Here is a 14,996-nt window from a genome sequence, read left to right on the forward strand (position 1 = left end):
AAAGATCAGTTTCAAAAAAAGCTCTTTAGTTTATGGATTCATCCACATTTGCATCACCTTTTACTTATATCTCAGAGCTACATCCCAAATCACCTAAAATTACAGTTAAAAATAAGTCTAATTTGAATCACTGTTCCCTTAATAGTCAAGCTCCACTACAGGTTTTCTCCTCATTGGCTGGTCTTGTGTTTACATTAAACTATAAAGTAAATCCACAGATACACGAAAATGCATACAATTGCCATTTACCTTGCAATTATGTGCAGAGATTTAGCTATTCCGGTGCAGTTTTGTTTTTAAAATATTCTGTTTTGTAAAGCCACCACCACCTTTTGTATAAATAAGATATGGACTGTATGTGGTATGTAGAAACATGGTCTTATGGTTGAAAACACATTTGGAATTCACCTCAGCTAAACTATCCCTTGCCCATATAGACTACTCTGTGCCTCTAGAGGGTTCCCTTCAGTCTTATTCTAATCAGAATCAATTCCTGATTATTAAAACAATGCTGAATAAAGGCCCTTAACACACTTTGCCTGAAATTGCAAGAGCAGCTATTTGATAAATACGAACAACAGATGAGAAAGATCTTGATTCAAAATCATGCACTGACGTCTCAGTACGACATGGCCTACATGAACACCACTGTGAAAGCCTGGTTCAGCCTCTGCAGCTGACTCCTTGCTGCTCATGAACAAGTCCTCTTAGCCACAACACCTTTGTTATAGAATTAAGGCTTCTCAATTTTTGCAGGCATAGTAAAAGCCCAAATTCCTTGCAACTGAATTAAAGAATTAATAGGCTATGCAACTCAAAGAGAAAAATCCTTAGAACTAACATACTTTGCAAAGCAAGGCTTTTAAGGTAAGAGGAAAATTTCATCAGGATGAGTTCCAGCAATCTAGGTATGTGCTCTGGGAATGTAATTCCAAAATGCCCTGTTGTCCCAAGACACCGACTCATCTGGAAAGAAAGCAGAAGCACCCAGCTTCCAAGCTCACACTGCATGGCACCCATCTTAAAGCAATCCTGTGTGAAGAACCCATCCCTACAGTCTAGCAATACCGTAATACAGTTAAAATCATCAAAACATACATCTTCTCCCAGTGGTATCTGACAATTAGCCAACAGTATCTGACAATTTGCCTTCATTACCAGTTCACCCCTCTTGCATATCTTGATTCTCTTCAAAAGATCAGGGCTTTTTCTCCATAGTTTGAATTGATATTTTGGTTCAGTAGCAAAACTATGAGAATGGTACACCTTTCTGAAAGCAAAACTTAATTTCTGCCCATCTCCCTAATATCACCTTTTTAATTTGACTTATTATTATTATTTATTATTATTACCACCACCGTAAGGCCAACATGAAGAGGCAATATAATTATCTCCAGTAGGGCAGGTACAACACCAGTATCAGATACTGGTGTACCCAGGGTACATGAGGGGTCTTGAAGTTAACTCTCAAAACCAAAAACCAATGTGATTTTATTTATAGACTGAAACAGAGTGGCTGCAAGAAAGTTGCAAATCTGCTGCTTATTCTGAACTAGCAGTGGCAAATTCATTAGCTACATAGAGCAGCGTTCCTAGAAACAAACACGCTTGTGTTAGCTACTCAAATACGAAGAAAATACACTCTTTTAGACACTGCCTAAAGAATCAAGGTGGTATAAGAGATCCAGATTGTTCCATGTTAGAAAAGCTGAACCCAGAAAACAGGGGTTTCCATATTTTTCTAACACACTCCCCAGCAAGTTACAATTTCTCCAGGCCAATTCAACAGTAGGAACACAACAGGTTGACAGCACACTTATGTTCCTGGGGGAAAACAGCAAACATGCAGGTATTTCATATCAGAACACAAGTAACAAGATTTGTGTTATCAGTTGAAAATCTTCCAAGGATGGAAGTCCAAAGGAATTCCTTAAAACATATTCCACCACAATACATAGTGAAGCACAGACCAGATAGCTGCTGCTTGAAAACAAGAAAGCTTTTAAAGACATCACAAAAGTCTCAATGAACAAATACTGCACTGGTTTTCAAAACATGATAGGCTTAAACATTATTCCCAAGGAGACAGACACTACACATACTACAACAGACTACATATGACTTTGGACAACTTGGATATAGACCAGTCTAAGTTAGAAGGCGACTGTTCTATCTTTTGCCATTAAACTCTTTTCCAAAAGTTTTGGCAAGTCTGTCTTTTACTTTCTCTTATAGCTCTTCAAAATAGTCCATTGCCACAAAACCTCACCCAAAGTTTCTGGAATGTTTCTCCTTTCTCTTGTCACATCTGAGAGCCTAATTATCGTTCCTTCTTTCCGTTCAGTTTTGAAACGTAATCGTCCAGACTCTTCGTCGTCATCCTCCTCTTCATCAGATTCTTCTTTTGTTTCTTCTTGAAGTTCCAGAGATTCAATAGCTGCCTGAATCACAAAATACAGAGAACACGCAAACTGAAAAAATCTACTTTCTTGTGACCAGTGACTGTCAAAAGACAAAGTTTTCTTTAACGGTCCCTTTGTACAAATTTTGCTGGCATTATAGATTATTCTCATACATAACTCAGTGATCATTTAAGAGGTTGGTGAATTTTTTTAAAATATAAAGATATGAATTATATAATAAATTATATGGTAAAATCTATTGAGAAAACTCATTTTGCTGCAATATTTAAGGGAATATGGAAACTCCAGTTAGAACCACCATCTGATTAGCAGCTACTTTTGCACACAGAGCGACATTTTATCACTGAATTGACTAAGATGCAAACCTAGGATACTCCCAGATTCAAGTAATACAAACATTAAATCATTAACTTTTTTTTTCTTTTGTTAACAACTGTCAATAGCATGTTGTTAAAAAAACCTAACAAGAACCAGATAACCTTATATCTCAATTTTATTCCTCTAGGTATGTATAACTGTACTTGTCTTTACTTTTTCTACTTCTTGAAAACTTCCCAGTCTTAATTCAGCAATTGACAAAGAGAATGGAGAACAGGATTCGATAAAATTTGAATATACTAAATTTGTATATTGGAATGCTACTCCCTTCTCCTCATTTACTTTCCAGTTCTCTCTATAACAGAGAACATTTATTTAGATGAAACAATGTCCCAAATGAAAATGGATCCCTCTCCTTCAAATTAAAAAAAAGAAAAAAAATCAATTTAATTTTCCTGTGCTGGCATGATAAAATTAATGTTCAGAATGTTACACAAGTTATATTTGATTTCTAGAGTTGAAAATTAGAAGTGTTCTAATATAGTATGATTTTCCATAAAATATTTGGTTACTGTATATTTGGTTATTTCTTGTACAAGCCTAGTTGCTCATTTCTTAGAGCCTGCACATGCATTTTAATTCTTTGCAAAGCCACTAAATACATTATAACTTTCATGTTGCTTGAGGACAGTTAAAAGATGAGTGAAATACAACATGCAAAAAATGGTTTAATCTTCTAATTAACCAGATTGGTGCAGTAATTTATGCGAAAAAGGCACAGCAAGTGTGTCAGTCAGGTGGACAGATACTAAGTCACAAATCAAGAAAAAGAATTAATGGCATAATCATGCAAGAGATTGCAAATTTCCTTATCCAGGAGCCCAACTTCATCCAAAATCAAAAAGAAACATGGGAAGCAAGATCAGAGCCAGGATCTGGCAAGACAGTTTCTACTTTAAAAGACAGCACACCATAAGCTCAAAGCTACTCCAACTTTGGTCTGGTGAATAAATGAGCTGTATGCTTAGTTACTGTGCTTTAATGGGCTACTGATCCCAAGTTATTTTCATTTTATCATCTCCTTATCTCAGAATGTGTTTTATCCATTCCAGGCAAACATTCAAGCACTACACTCCTGACCTCACAAAAATGCTTTAAGATATAGCTAAGAGAATAGCCGAAGTTTACAAAAAACTTTAAGGCTTTTATTTTAAAAAGACATTTACTTTTATATAACAACTTTATCATATCAAAAAATGCAGCTAAAAACAACAGACAGGATAGCAGGCAAAAAAAAAAAATCCTTCAAGACTGAAAGAAATCCAAACCTCAAAAGCAAACCCAAATTGAGCACAACTGGTCTGAGTAACATATCCGTGTTAATCAAAGCACCTCTGAGGACAGGCAGTTGAGACTCATGGAACAGAGGACGGATGTTAGCAAGGAAAGAGATGCTAACGTGGTTTAATAAAAACAAACAAAAACAAGGGAGAAAGACAGGGTTAGCATTTTACTTTCAAAAGAGGGACTCCCAAAAGAGAAAGGAGTAGCAATATCTCTATCAAATCTATGTTTTCAAGTATCATAAACCCCATAATTTTACTATCTCAATGCTCATCTGTAAAAACTTTCCCTTCAGGATCAGGATTTGGAAGTCAGAACTGGAGTGGCTGTTTTGCCAGACGTGCTCTCTCACTACATTGAGCCTCCTGCTTTACTCTAGAGCATAAACCCCAGACACATCCACTCTTTATGTCCATGCCCCTTAAAAGCTACATTGGAATTCCAGTTTTTATTCATCTAAGACTGCTCTCAGTCATGTAATCTCACCTGTGAGTGCAAAACTTACTCATGCAAGGCTCTACGTGTGGCTCAGACTGCAGAATCAGGACTAGAATGCTTAATGCAGTCTGCATTGTTCTGAAAAATTTTGCAATGCTTTAATGAAATGCTACAGAAAATACCTGTGCAAACTCTGTTGCCTTTTGATAATTATTCATTCTGGGGAAAAAAAAAAATCCAGTCTAAAAAAAAAAAGCAAGTTGTAACAGACTACAACTACTTTCCTATGCAACAATGAAAAACATTTCTCAAACTTTTCTAGACCAGCACTATTCTATTCTTAGCCACTTATACCAATTCTGTAGTCTTCTGGGCCTAACTCACTTTATTCATCAGTATAACGCTCATGCCGCCTATTAACAAACAACAGCCGTACAAGCATTAAATATCAGACAAAAAAAAAAAAATCAAAGGAGCTAATGAAAAAGCAGGCACCAAGGAAAGGCAGTGCTCAAGAATGCTAACTGACCCATGTCCAAGTCTGATTACACGTATTATTGAGGGATTTATATTAGTTGCGATGGAGACACAAACATGTCTGACAGCCAACCATATGTTCTCTACATATAGCTCCAGGAAAGGTTATCTGAGCTGTGTAGGAGCATACACCCTTCCCCCACGATCTGTTCAATGGTTGTAGCACGCAAGACTTCTCTAGATGATCTTTTCCAGCTTCCAGCCTAACAAGATGAGTTGTTTTGCCAAGATTACAGTGTATGAATGGATTCTGTTTCAAAAGAAATTTATACAGGAAAAGACACAAGTGCAGACATAGAATTAATACATACTAGTACTCACAGGATTCTATTTAATACTTGCTAATCATGAATATCTCTGCATATACATAAACAGTCCTTGAACAGCCACTTGAGGTCACTTGACTGGACTAGCCAGCCAAGGCTTCTTAGCAGCTCTCCTCAAAGGGAGCTTAACATTTCCCATTATGACACCTTGAACAAAGCTACCAAAGAGCTTTGCTGACTCTTCCTTATGGAGAAGAGTAATGACCTTTCTTCTATCACAAGGTCAGAGTTTTCTGCCATCCTCATTAAATAATTATGCCATAAATCCCAGCCACTGACCAGAACTCCCCACGCTGGGTTATGATCTGCTATGGTGCAAGAGTGAGTGCTCCTGCCCCGAACAGCTTACCACACAGCTGCAGGACTGATAACAGACACAGCCCAAGGAAAGCAGGAGAAAACACTACGCAGCATGATAAAAGCTGATCTTAGCGCAGGATCCTCCTAAACATGGGATTCTCAAGTGTTCTGGAGAGCTCTGTGCCAGAGTGCTAAGATGTATAAAACAAGTAAGCGTTGTAAAGGCTAAACCAGATTCCTTCCACATGAAACATTACAAAGGTGAAACAAAGAACTTTTATTAACCAGCTAGAAAATAAGCAGTGGAGGCTCCTACCAGAGGCTAACACTGAAGCAGCAGCAATTGCTCAATCCTAAGGGATCAAGAAATAACGGAGAGCAGATAAGAGGATGTTACACCTATTCCAAGGGCACCTCCACTTCACAGATGAAAAATGGGAATAAAAAACAAACCTAAGAGCTCCTAAATATGTTTAAAACTTGGCTGTTTTGATTTGCACTCTTTTCATCATTTTCCTCCAGGCTGACAGGTAGTGTCTTCAAACTTGAACAAAAGAACTAAAATGCTAAGTTTTGGCTAAACACAGATGGAACAATTCAACAGACAGACACATTGGCCTTTTTTTCCAAGTCTGTATTCTATCAAAAGAACAGCAGTATGCAGCACTTCTTTATGAAATGTTTTCTTGATTAAAGTCCTCATAATTTCTTACCAGCATAACCCAAGACATTGTTTAAATTTATGCAATGAGAAATACCCATCATAGACTTCACAGGAGATTAGTTCCAATATAAAACAAAGAAATTATGAATTCTAATTTCAGGAGGTTATATTTTTATGAACATTTTGCAGAAATAATTAGCGGTATCATTCCTCTAAAAATATTTAGCACATGATAAATCATGTAACTGACAGTTTTACCACATCTATTTGCTGCTGAAACTTCTGGGTATTGGGTTTTGCTTTGTACCTTAGGAAGGCAAAAATATTTTCTGAAGCATTGCTACATTTTTCAAGGAAGCTCCACAAAGAGCATTATTTAATCAAAATCCAAGTTCTAAGTACTGTTTCAAATTAAATATCAAGTGAAAAAGCATGCCCTGAACCTGATCTGGCCAAGGACACAAACTTTTCCCCACCTCTTCCTCACACCTCCCACCTGAGTGCCACTCTGAACAGGTGTCTCACTTCCCTTAGTCACCAGTTTCCCCTCATCATGTTCCAATTCCCCAGCCAGTCAGTTTTTCTCTTGGTTTACAAAATTTCTTCATGCAGTATAATAAGAGGCTTTGTTTGGTTTTAATGTGGAAACTGCTCAAAATACAACACTACCAAACACTTTCCTCTATCAGCTCACTCTCAGTTATTCAGATGCCAAATTTCAATCAAGAAATAATAATGCTATTTATTTGTACTGCATCTATCACAGCTCCATTCTTGTGTTGCATTTTCTACAGGAGAATGCCAACAATTACCCTTGTTTACAAGCAGTGAATGTTACAAGATTTAAGGAGTGCTTTTTTATATAACACTCAAAGAACAAAACTATTCAGAACTGGAGGCATGCACCTAACCATGTAATAAACAGCAGTGCATACTCTACAAAGGTTCTCTCTCTTGGTGGTATTCTCATTTGGAGAGTGCAGTTGCGAGCCTACGGACAAATGTAAATAAGCTACATATGAAATGATAAAAGAATAAAAAGATGGTACTATTTTGGAAACAAGAAACCTGTGGCAATCTGCAAGCCATCAGAATAAAGCCAGAATGTAGATTAACTGAACAAAGATGCGGCCAAAACGTTCACGTTACATAATGAACAAATTCTCTAAAAGCTGTATTAACAAAATCAATTAAAAACTTGTATTAATGTTATCTTTTGAATGAAACTAATTTCATTCTGAACTGGACGAATTTAGACAACAAGATTATTACAGAATTCTCACTAGTTCATACTCTAAAAATGAAGCTGTGCTTTTTTAAAGCAGTAAGTTTGACAGTGAATCCCAGCTATGTACTTAATTTTACACGATGTGCAGCACTTTCATCATCTCATACGGACTGTGGCTGCAGACAGCACAAATCCATCAGTCTGCTTTCAAAACACCAGAAGGAAAGTGTATACAATCCAGTGAATGAATAAAAAGTGTTTAAGTGTTTCACAGTTTTTGGAAGGGTAGACTTAATACTTAGCAATTAGGAAATTAACTATGTTAAGGTGTATTTGGTGTGAGATGTCATGCTTGCAACAGCGAAGACTGAACAATGCAGGTGGCCCCTTTCAATGCATCTCTCTTCACCTACTAAATAATGTTGTTTTATTATAATAAGTTTGATACAACTAGAGTATCACAGCACACCCATTTGTTAGAACTTCATAGAATAACACTGCTGTGTCTTTCAGGAATTAATTTCCTGATGAGTTAAAGCTCCAAAGAGGGAACACACTCTGACTACACTTCTCAGCAGGTAATCCATTCAATCCTATTTAATTAAGAACTGGAATAAAAGTAATATTAAAGCAGATTCCTGGTGGGGAAAGGAAAAAAATCCCATATCAAAAACTTGCTGCAATTAATAACAGGTATGATACCACTGTTCTAGACTATAACCAGTGAACGTATACTTGACAGTGTTTGGCATAAGCTTTCTTCTTGCAAATGAAGGAACTCAACCTTTTTCCTAATCGAGGAATTAAGATAAACTTCACAGAAATTTCAGTCCCAACACAACTTCTTTCAAAACAACAAAAAAAATCTGACCTTTGCCTTTCTAACACACAGAACCTTCCATGCTCAAGCTCCTCCTCAAAGTGGGATATCTACAGATATTCTAAAGAACTGTATCTACACTCCCAATAGCAGCAAATTATCCATCTCGAAAGTGAGGCACCATAGCTATTAGAGGTTTAACAGACAGCATGCAGTATTACTATCATTATCCTACCCAAAAGGGCCCCTGAAGTTTCTAATGTTGAAGCTAAGATTAAATATGGACATTTTGAGCTCTCCCTTATGATTTTCATCCCAAGGGGGAGAGGGGATCTGATGTATCTGACAATATAGATACTATCACAATTCATCTTATACAAAGAGTAATACCACCAATAATTCAACATTTGCAAAGTTGCATCAGTTCTTACCCAGCAATATGGACAATTCTACAAATTCAAATTCTGAAACAACTAATTATTTTAAGTTTCCATTAAATTCACAACATACCTCTTCTGATTCATTTGTCATTGTCTGGGATTCTTCCAGCTCCTCATCAGCTGTATATTCTTCTTGTTCTTCCATTGCTTGCTCATTATATGATTGCATGTAATCTTCATCCTAAGGCAATAACAGATGAAGGTGAAAAGACACAGGCCAACTTTACAGAATCACAAACCCGTTAAGAGATGGGGTCCGTATGCATTGTTACTGTTTCCAGAACTGGAAGAGAAGTATTGTGTCTATCAGAACTGTCAATTATAAGTGACATATCATATAAGGTATAATTAGCAGGGCTTTTAACCAGACAATAATTTCAATATTATCAAAAACATAGCCAAAACAGTGTTCATTCAGATCCCAGCAACGTCATCATAAAGATCCCATCTACTACTGTTTGCCCCATCTACTTCTGTACTTCTACATCCTTTGATTAAATTCATGATGCAAACACTGCAGTACTTCCTTACCAAAGGAAACATGCATCTACAGCACCTACAGCACATATACATTAACATCAGATTTTACCCCATCAAAAATATAAACATTCTTAAAACATTCTGCAAGTGTTTACATACAAACAAGTTCAATTCTGAACAATTATGAACACAAAACGAGAGCAAAACCTTTCTTAAGAAAGTTTGCTTGTATTTTAAAACATCTCACTGATCACATACAGTTTTAATTAAGATTAAATCATTTCACTAGCAATTAAAGCCAGTGCATGTTCTCTAATACACTGCTTAAATTATATTGAATTATGCAGGTGACATTTTCTGAACTAACCTCCAATCTCTTTATTCAGGTTTCGACAGTTCTCAGTTACAAAAAGGATGAACGAGCAGGACATCAATCACTTTGGGATATTAGCACCTTAAAGATGTCTTTAGCAGGTCAATAATCTTTTCACCTTCGAAGGACTTTATCAGATCTTGTCTAAAGCCTGGATAAAAGCTTTTGCATTAAGTACTTCTAACAATTGGCAGTGTATCTCCACCACACAAAGCTGTTTTCTTCCTTAAGGATACAATCCTCAAGGTCATGATTCTCAACTGCCTTCCAGCATGACAAAGGAGCATTACCTACCGCCAAACAAGCTGTCAACACAAACTTTGTCACAGCCTAGATAAAGAAACTGGCAGACAGTGATAATAGGTCTAATTTCCCCTCCTCCCTAGGGAGCTAAACAGATTTCAAATCAGTCTAAAACCCTACGCACGTGAAGCAACGTTATCTTTGAAGATACAATAGAAAGAAACTCACTGGAAATTCATCTAGGGGTTCATTGATTTCAAGGTCTAGCACTTCATCATCTTCTCCAGGCTCTTCCCCATATTCTATTTGGTCTTCTGTCAGTTCAGGATCATTGCCTTCATAATGTCCTTCCTCTGCATACTCTGAAGCATATACTTCAGGTGCTTCAGATTTGTCATAAACAATTTCATCTTCCCCTTGGTCATACTCAGACTCATGTTCTATTGATGGATCGTTGATGCTCTCAGAGAGTTCGTATGATGTAAGTATGCCAGATGTAGCATTGAGGCTAACTGTGACACCTTGAGAACTATGGTATAGAGAGGGGAAAAAAATTCAGAGGTTGAAGCATGACAGTCAACTACTCACAAAGATTTAGCAAAACAAAGCCAACAAATACAAATTCTCTAAGTTGGTAGACAAAATTATACCTCACACACTATTTGACTCCATGCCATATTCTCATAATGCATACTGTACTGCAGCTTATCACCAGCTGCAGGCTATTTGACCAGGGGAATCAAACCAACCAGATGGTTTAGCAGGTCAAACTGGCAAAAGTCCTGCTTGGTAACCAAAGCAGACTGGATTCAATTTTAATTCCAAGACTAACAAAAAATGCACAAAATTACTATCACTGCATCTGTTTTCCCAATCTTTCAGAATACGCTAATAAATTATTTTTTTTTAAATGTATTAATATTGTTCCTTCTTGATTATCTTGAATTCAAACTTACATTTTTACAACAGATTTAATGTTCTACTTAAAATAATGTAAAATATATAGTCAAGAACTGTTATTTAAATGCCTAAGACTTATTCTAACTTAGTAACAGCACTGGCAGAGACACTGAAAAAAAAAACAATCAATACAAAAACTGGCAAGTTTAAATTCTGAGTTTTGCTTTTCCTCCAGATTATGCTGTGTCTTGGTTTCAGCTGGGATAGGGTTAATTTTCTTCTTAGTAGCTGGAACAGTGCTGTGTTTTGGATTTAGTGTGAGAATAATGTTGATAACACACTGATGTTTTAGTTGTTGCTGAGTAGCGCTTATCCTAAGTTAAGGATTTTTCAGTTTCCCATGCTCTGCCAGCAAGCAAGTGTACAAGAAGCTGGGAGGGAGCACAGCTGGGACAGCTGATCTGAACTAGCCAAAGGGATATTCCATACCATAGAACATCATGCTCAGCATATAAACAGGGGGGGAGTTGGCCAGGAGGGGCGGATCGCTGCTGGGGCATCGGTCAGCGGGTGGTGAGCAACTGCATTGTGCATCACTGTTTTTTTCCTTGGGTTTTATTTCTCTTTTTGCTATATTCCTTTTCATTACAATTATAATTATTATTATATTATTCTTAGTTAGTACTATATTTTATTTTACTTTAGTTACTAAACTGTTCCTATCTCAACCCATGAGTTTTACCTTTTTTTCCAATCCTCCTCCCCATCCCACTGGGAGTGGGGAGGGGGAAGTGGCTGTGTGGTGCTTGGTTGCTGGCTGGGGCAAACCACAACACACTGTTTACAATAGCTAGTGCCATCAATGCATAAAAGAGCAACTAACCAACTGCAGACTAGTTTGAAAAGCAGGGGGAAAAAGCTCTTCTTGATTTGAGGGCTCCGGGTACAAGGAAAACAAGGAGTTATTTATTTATTTAAATTACATTCCTATTATTCACTGTTCTCCTGAGTTTGGGGGAACAAGATTCAGGCAGCTTTGAGCTATTTGCATCTGTAAGACGGAGAAGATTTAACAAGAAAATGAAGACGTTATGCAGGATTATCATTATCCTCCCAACTATAGAGATATAAATGAGTCTGAATGGAAATATAGGGAGAGGGGAAAGGAGTAGAGCAAGGCGCTCACCCTCTGGCAATAAAACTGCTAAAAATGCAAGACTTGTCTACAGAAACCTGCTTCCACTGAGCAAAATTATCACACTTCAGATACTTTCTCATCACTTGTGCAGTCACATAGCCATCCTTGCTGCCCAGGGCTCACAAGGAGGAAATCCAGAGAAGAAACAGCAAGGACTGTAACTGGGATTCCCCATTTTGAAGGGAACAGTCCAATCCTCACTCCTGCAGGGATGAAAACAGCAGCCAATGGGGAGACTGATGGTCTGAGGTATTTCACCACACTCTCATCAATCCAACACAGGGACAGGACTCCTTATTCTAATTCCAGCCAAGGATAGAAAGGAGATCTTAGAGCAACATACATATATAATGTTATGCATAAATACATATATATATTTTCATATCCCTTCAGATGACGTGCCTGCATAGCATGCAACAAGTAAAGCAAAAGCTGGCAAAACACACAGGCCATTAAAAGCAGCAGTGGTACTGCATCACAAGCATCTTCCTTCCCCCTGCAGTCCAGCTTGAAAAGTAAAAATGTCAAGACACTCATTTTGACTTGTAATGCCCGTAATTCAGTTGTGGAGCTGTACCATCACAAAGTATTCACAGGGCAGGATCTTCAGTAAACTCCCATGGAAGTATGTGCTCAAGCCTATAAACTCTGTACAAAATTTTCTGCTGTGTAATTGCACACAAATATTTAAGCTACCAATCAAGCCTTACAAAGTATGAAGCTTCCCTCCTCAGGGTCTTAGGAGGTAAGATATATTTTTAAAAGAAAGATAGCAGAAAAGGACTTTGCAGGAGAAGGAAGCCTATAACAATACCAGGAAGGCACAGACCAAGAGCTCTGAAGTATTTATAAATAATTCTAAATGCACAGGAGATTACGTGGTTTCTTCTTTATATGCTTTTTTAATAGATTTGAGTTAAATTTATTAGATTCAAATAAACAAAAAATCATTTTACTGAAATGCTAACGCTACTGAACACATTACATATACATCATTAAGTAGCTGGCTAGGTAAAAAGAAAACTATTTTAAGTATACGACAATAACTTCAGTTTAGTAGTTATTAGTTATCAGTAGTAGTAGTCATTAACAGCTTTGAGTTATCCAAAACACAAGATTTAGAAAAGAGATACCGAAATTCTTGTTCCTCTTCATTGTCACTTTGCAGAAGATCATCATTCAGCTCTTCATCTGACAAGTCTGACTGATTCTAGGTTTCAGAAAAAGTCAATCATGAACATAAAAAAGGATATAAACTTTTAACTAACTAGGTACTGAAACTATTGAAACTTCTGAACACTAAGTATTTTTTTATGAAGAACACATCCCAGACTAAGACCGTATCTTCAATGAAATTACCTAATTCGATGAGAAAAAAAATGCTACACAAGACAACAAATCTGAAAATAAATGTTTGACAGTCTTATGGAAATTTACAAAACTCAAATTTGCCTAGCTATCAACACTTTCCACTGATGCATTCCCAAATATAGCCAAAGATGACAACTCACTTAAGAAATACCAGGAAGAAAAGTTAGCTTTAGTACACTGCCTTGTGACCTTGATGTATTGGGCAAGTCAAGAAAATCCACTAACTCACTGCAGTTTCTAGAGAGCAGAGATGCTTAGGAGACTGGAGAAAGGATATGATAGTATGAAGAAAACTGAAAAACCATAATTAGTTTGTAAGTGAAAAAAAAATAGAAGAAAATATCATGCCTTTTCTGAACTCCTCCTAATTTGTCTATCATACTTTCAGTTGTTTCTTTTTTTTTTTTTTTTTTGTACATAATTACCCACTAGGAAGAGATAACTGCAGTTTTGGCTCAGCAACATTATTTCCATCCCCTAAAGTAACAGGGGCAGAAAGGTTATACAAGGGTAGATTTATCTAAAAGTACTGGGATGAGATTAAGCAGAAGCAAGTTTAGCCTAAATAGCTCAGGGAAAACTTCCTGAGAAATCTATTATTACTCCAGCATATGAGTCCATACCCACAGATACTGCTCAGAGCCCTGTAACATGACAAACTGAAAACAAGAATAGAAAAAGCACAAGAACACATAATACTTTGGAGAAATCTAGTATTGGTTAGTATTCACACAGATAATTTTTTTTTAAGATAAGTAAGTAGCTTTATCAACTCACGTTTCAACTACAAAGATGTATGCAATGTTAACTGCTTATATTTTTGATAACTGCATAACACACATCTGCAATCCCTGTCCTCCTGGAATTTTATTTTATTTTTTAAACCAGTACATGAGACAAAGGAACTTCCTATCTTTAATAGGAATTACTTACAGAATAATTTCAGGAAGCTAACTTCCAACATTTAGAGTGTGATTATAAAAAACTACATCAATTAAAACTCAACTTCTACTACATCTGGGTTTCTTAACAAACCTATTCAACACTACCCAACTAAAACTTTTAAAACTATTTTCTAAATTAATTCATTTAGCAGATGAAGTGGAAAGAGGTCACTAGCCAGTTTTGATTTCCCAAACAGAAGCCTTGTCTTCTCCTGTAGCTATCTGGCAAATTCAAACATACATTTAGTTCTTTTCATAGAGTTAAATTTTGGAAATAGATATGAGTGAGCAGACATGGGGGGACTAATTTATGTTCTCCAATGCTAGCTGCTCCCATATTCTTCCCTCACTGTAGAAGGGGAAATCCTCTGACTACTTGTCAGACAAAGTAGTAGTGGATTGTGTGCAGTGAGTGGATCTTTATTAAAGATCTATTAGACACCACTGGTTGCTTTTTTATTTACTCTCTGATAAATACTGCTGGTATTTTGATGAGTAACTTTTAATAGCGAGGAAACTAGCAGTTGAAGTGAATTCTCCAGAATGCTAATCAGCACTCAGGAGGCATAACTGGGGTTGTTTTGTTTTTTTAATTGTTAAGTCAATATGAGCTACAGAGAAACTGATTTTGAGAACTATCTCCTTTTTG

The 14,996-nt window shown here is 36.7% G+C and overlaps 1 protein-coding gene across 6 annotated transcripts in view; it reads right to left on the reverse strand.

Annotated features, from left to right (window-relative positions):
* Nucleotides 1–14,996, reverse strand: part of RBM33 (RNA binding motif protein 33) — a 107,794-nt gene that overhangs the window by 75,883 nt on the left and 16,915 nt on the right. For all 6 annotated transcript variants that reach the window (XM_050892716.1, XM_050892718.1, XM_050892717.1 and 3 more), the window contains exons 4-7: nucleotides 13,166–13,242; nucleotides 10,163–10,463; nucleotides 8,909–9,019; nucleotides 2,270–2,441 (exon numbers count right to left, since the gene is read on the reverse strand). In XM_050892716.1, the coding sequence (XP_050748673.1) occupies nucleotides 2,270–2,441; nucleotides 8,909–9,019; nucleotides 10,163–10,463; nucleotides 13,166–13,242 (661 nt within the window). The remainder of the gene's footprint in view (nucleotides 1–2,269; nucleotides 2,442–8,908; nucleotides 9,020–10,162; nucleotides 10,464–13,165; nucleotides 13,243–14,996) is intronic.

Source organism: Gymnogyps californianus, chromosome 2 (genome assembly GCF_018139145.2).
Source record: "Gymnogyps californianus isolate 813 chromosome 2, ASM1813914v2, whole genome shotgun sequence".
NCBI lineage: Eukaryota > Metazoa > Chordata > Aves > Accipitriformes > Cathartidae > Gymnogyps > Gymnogyps californianus.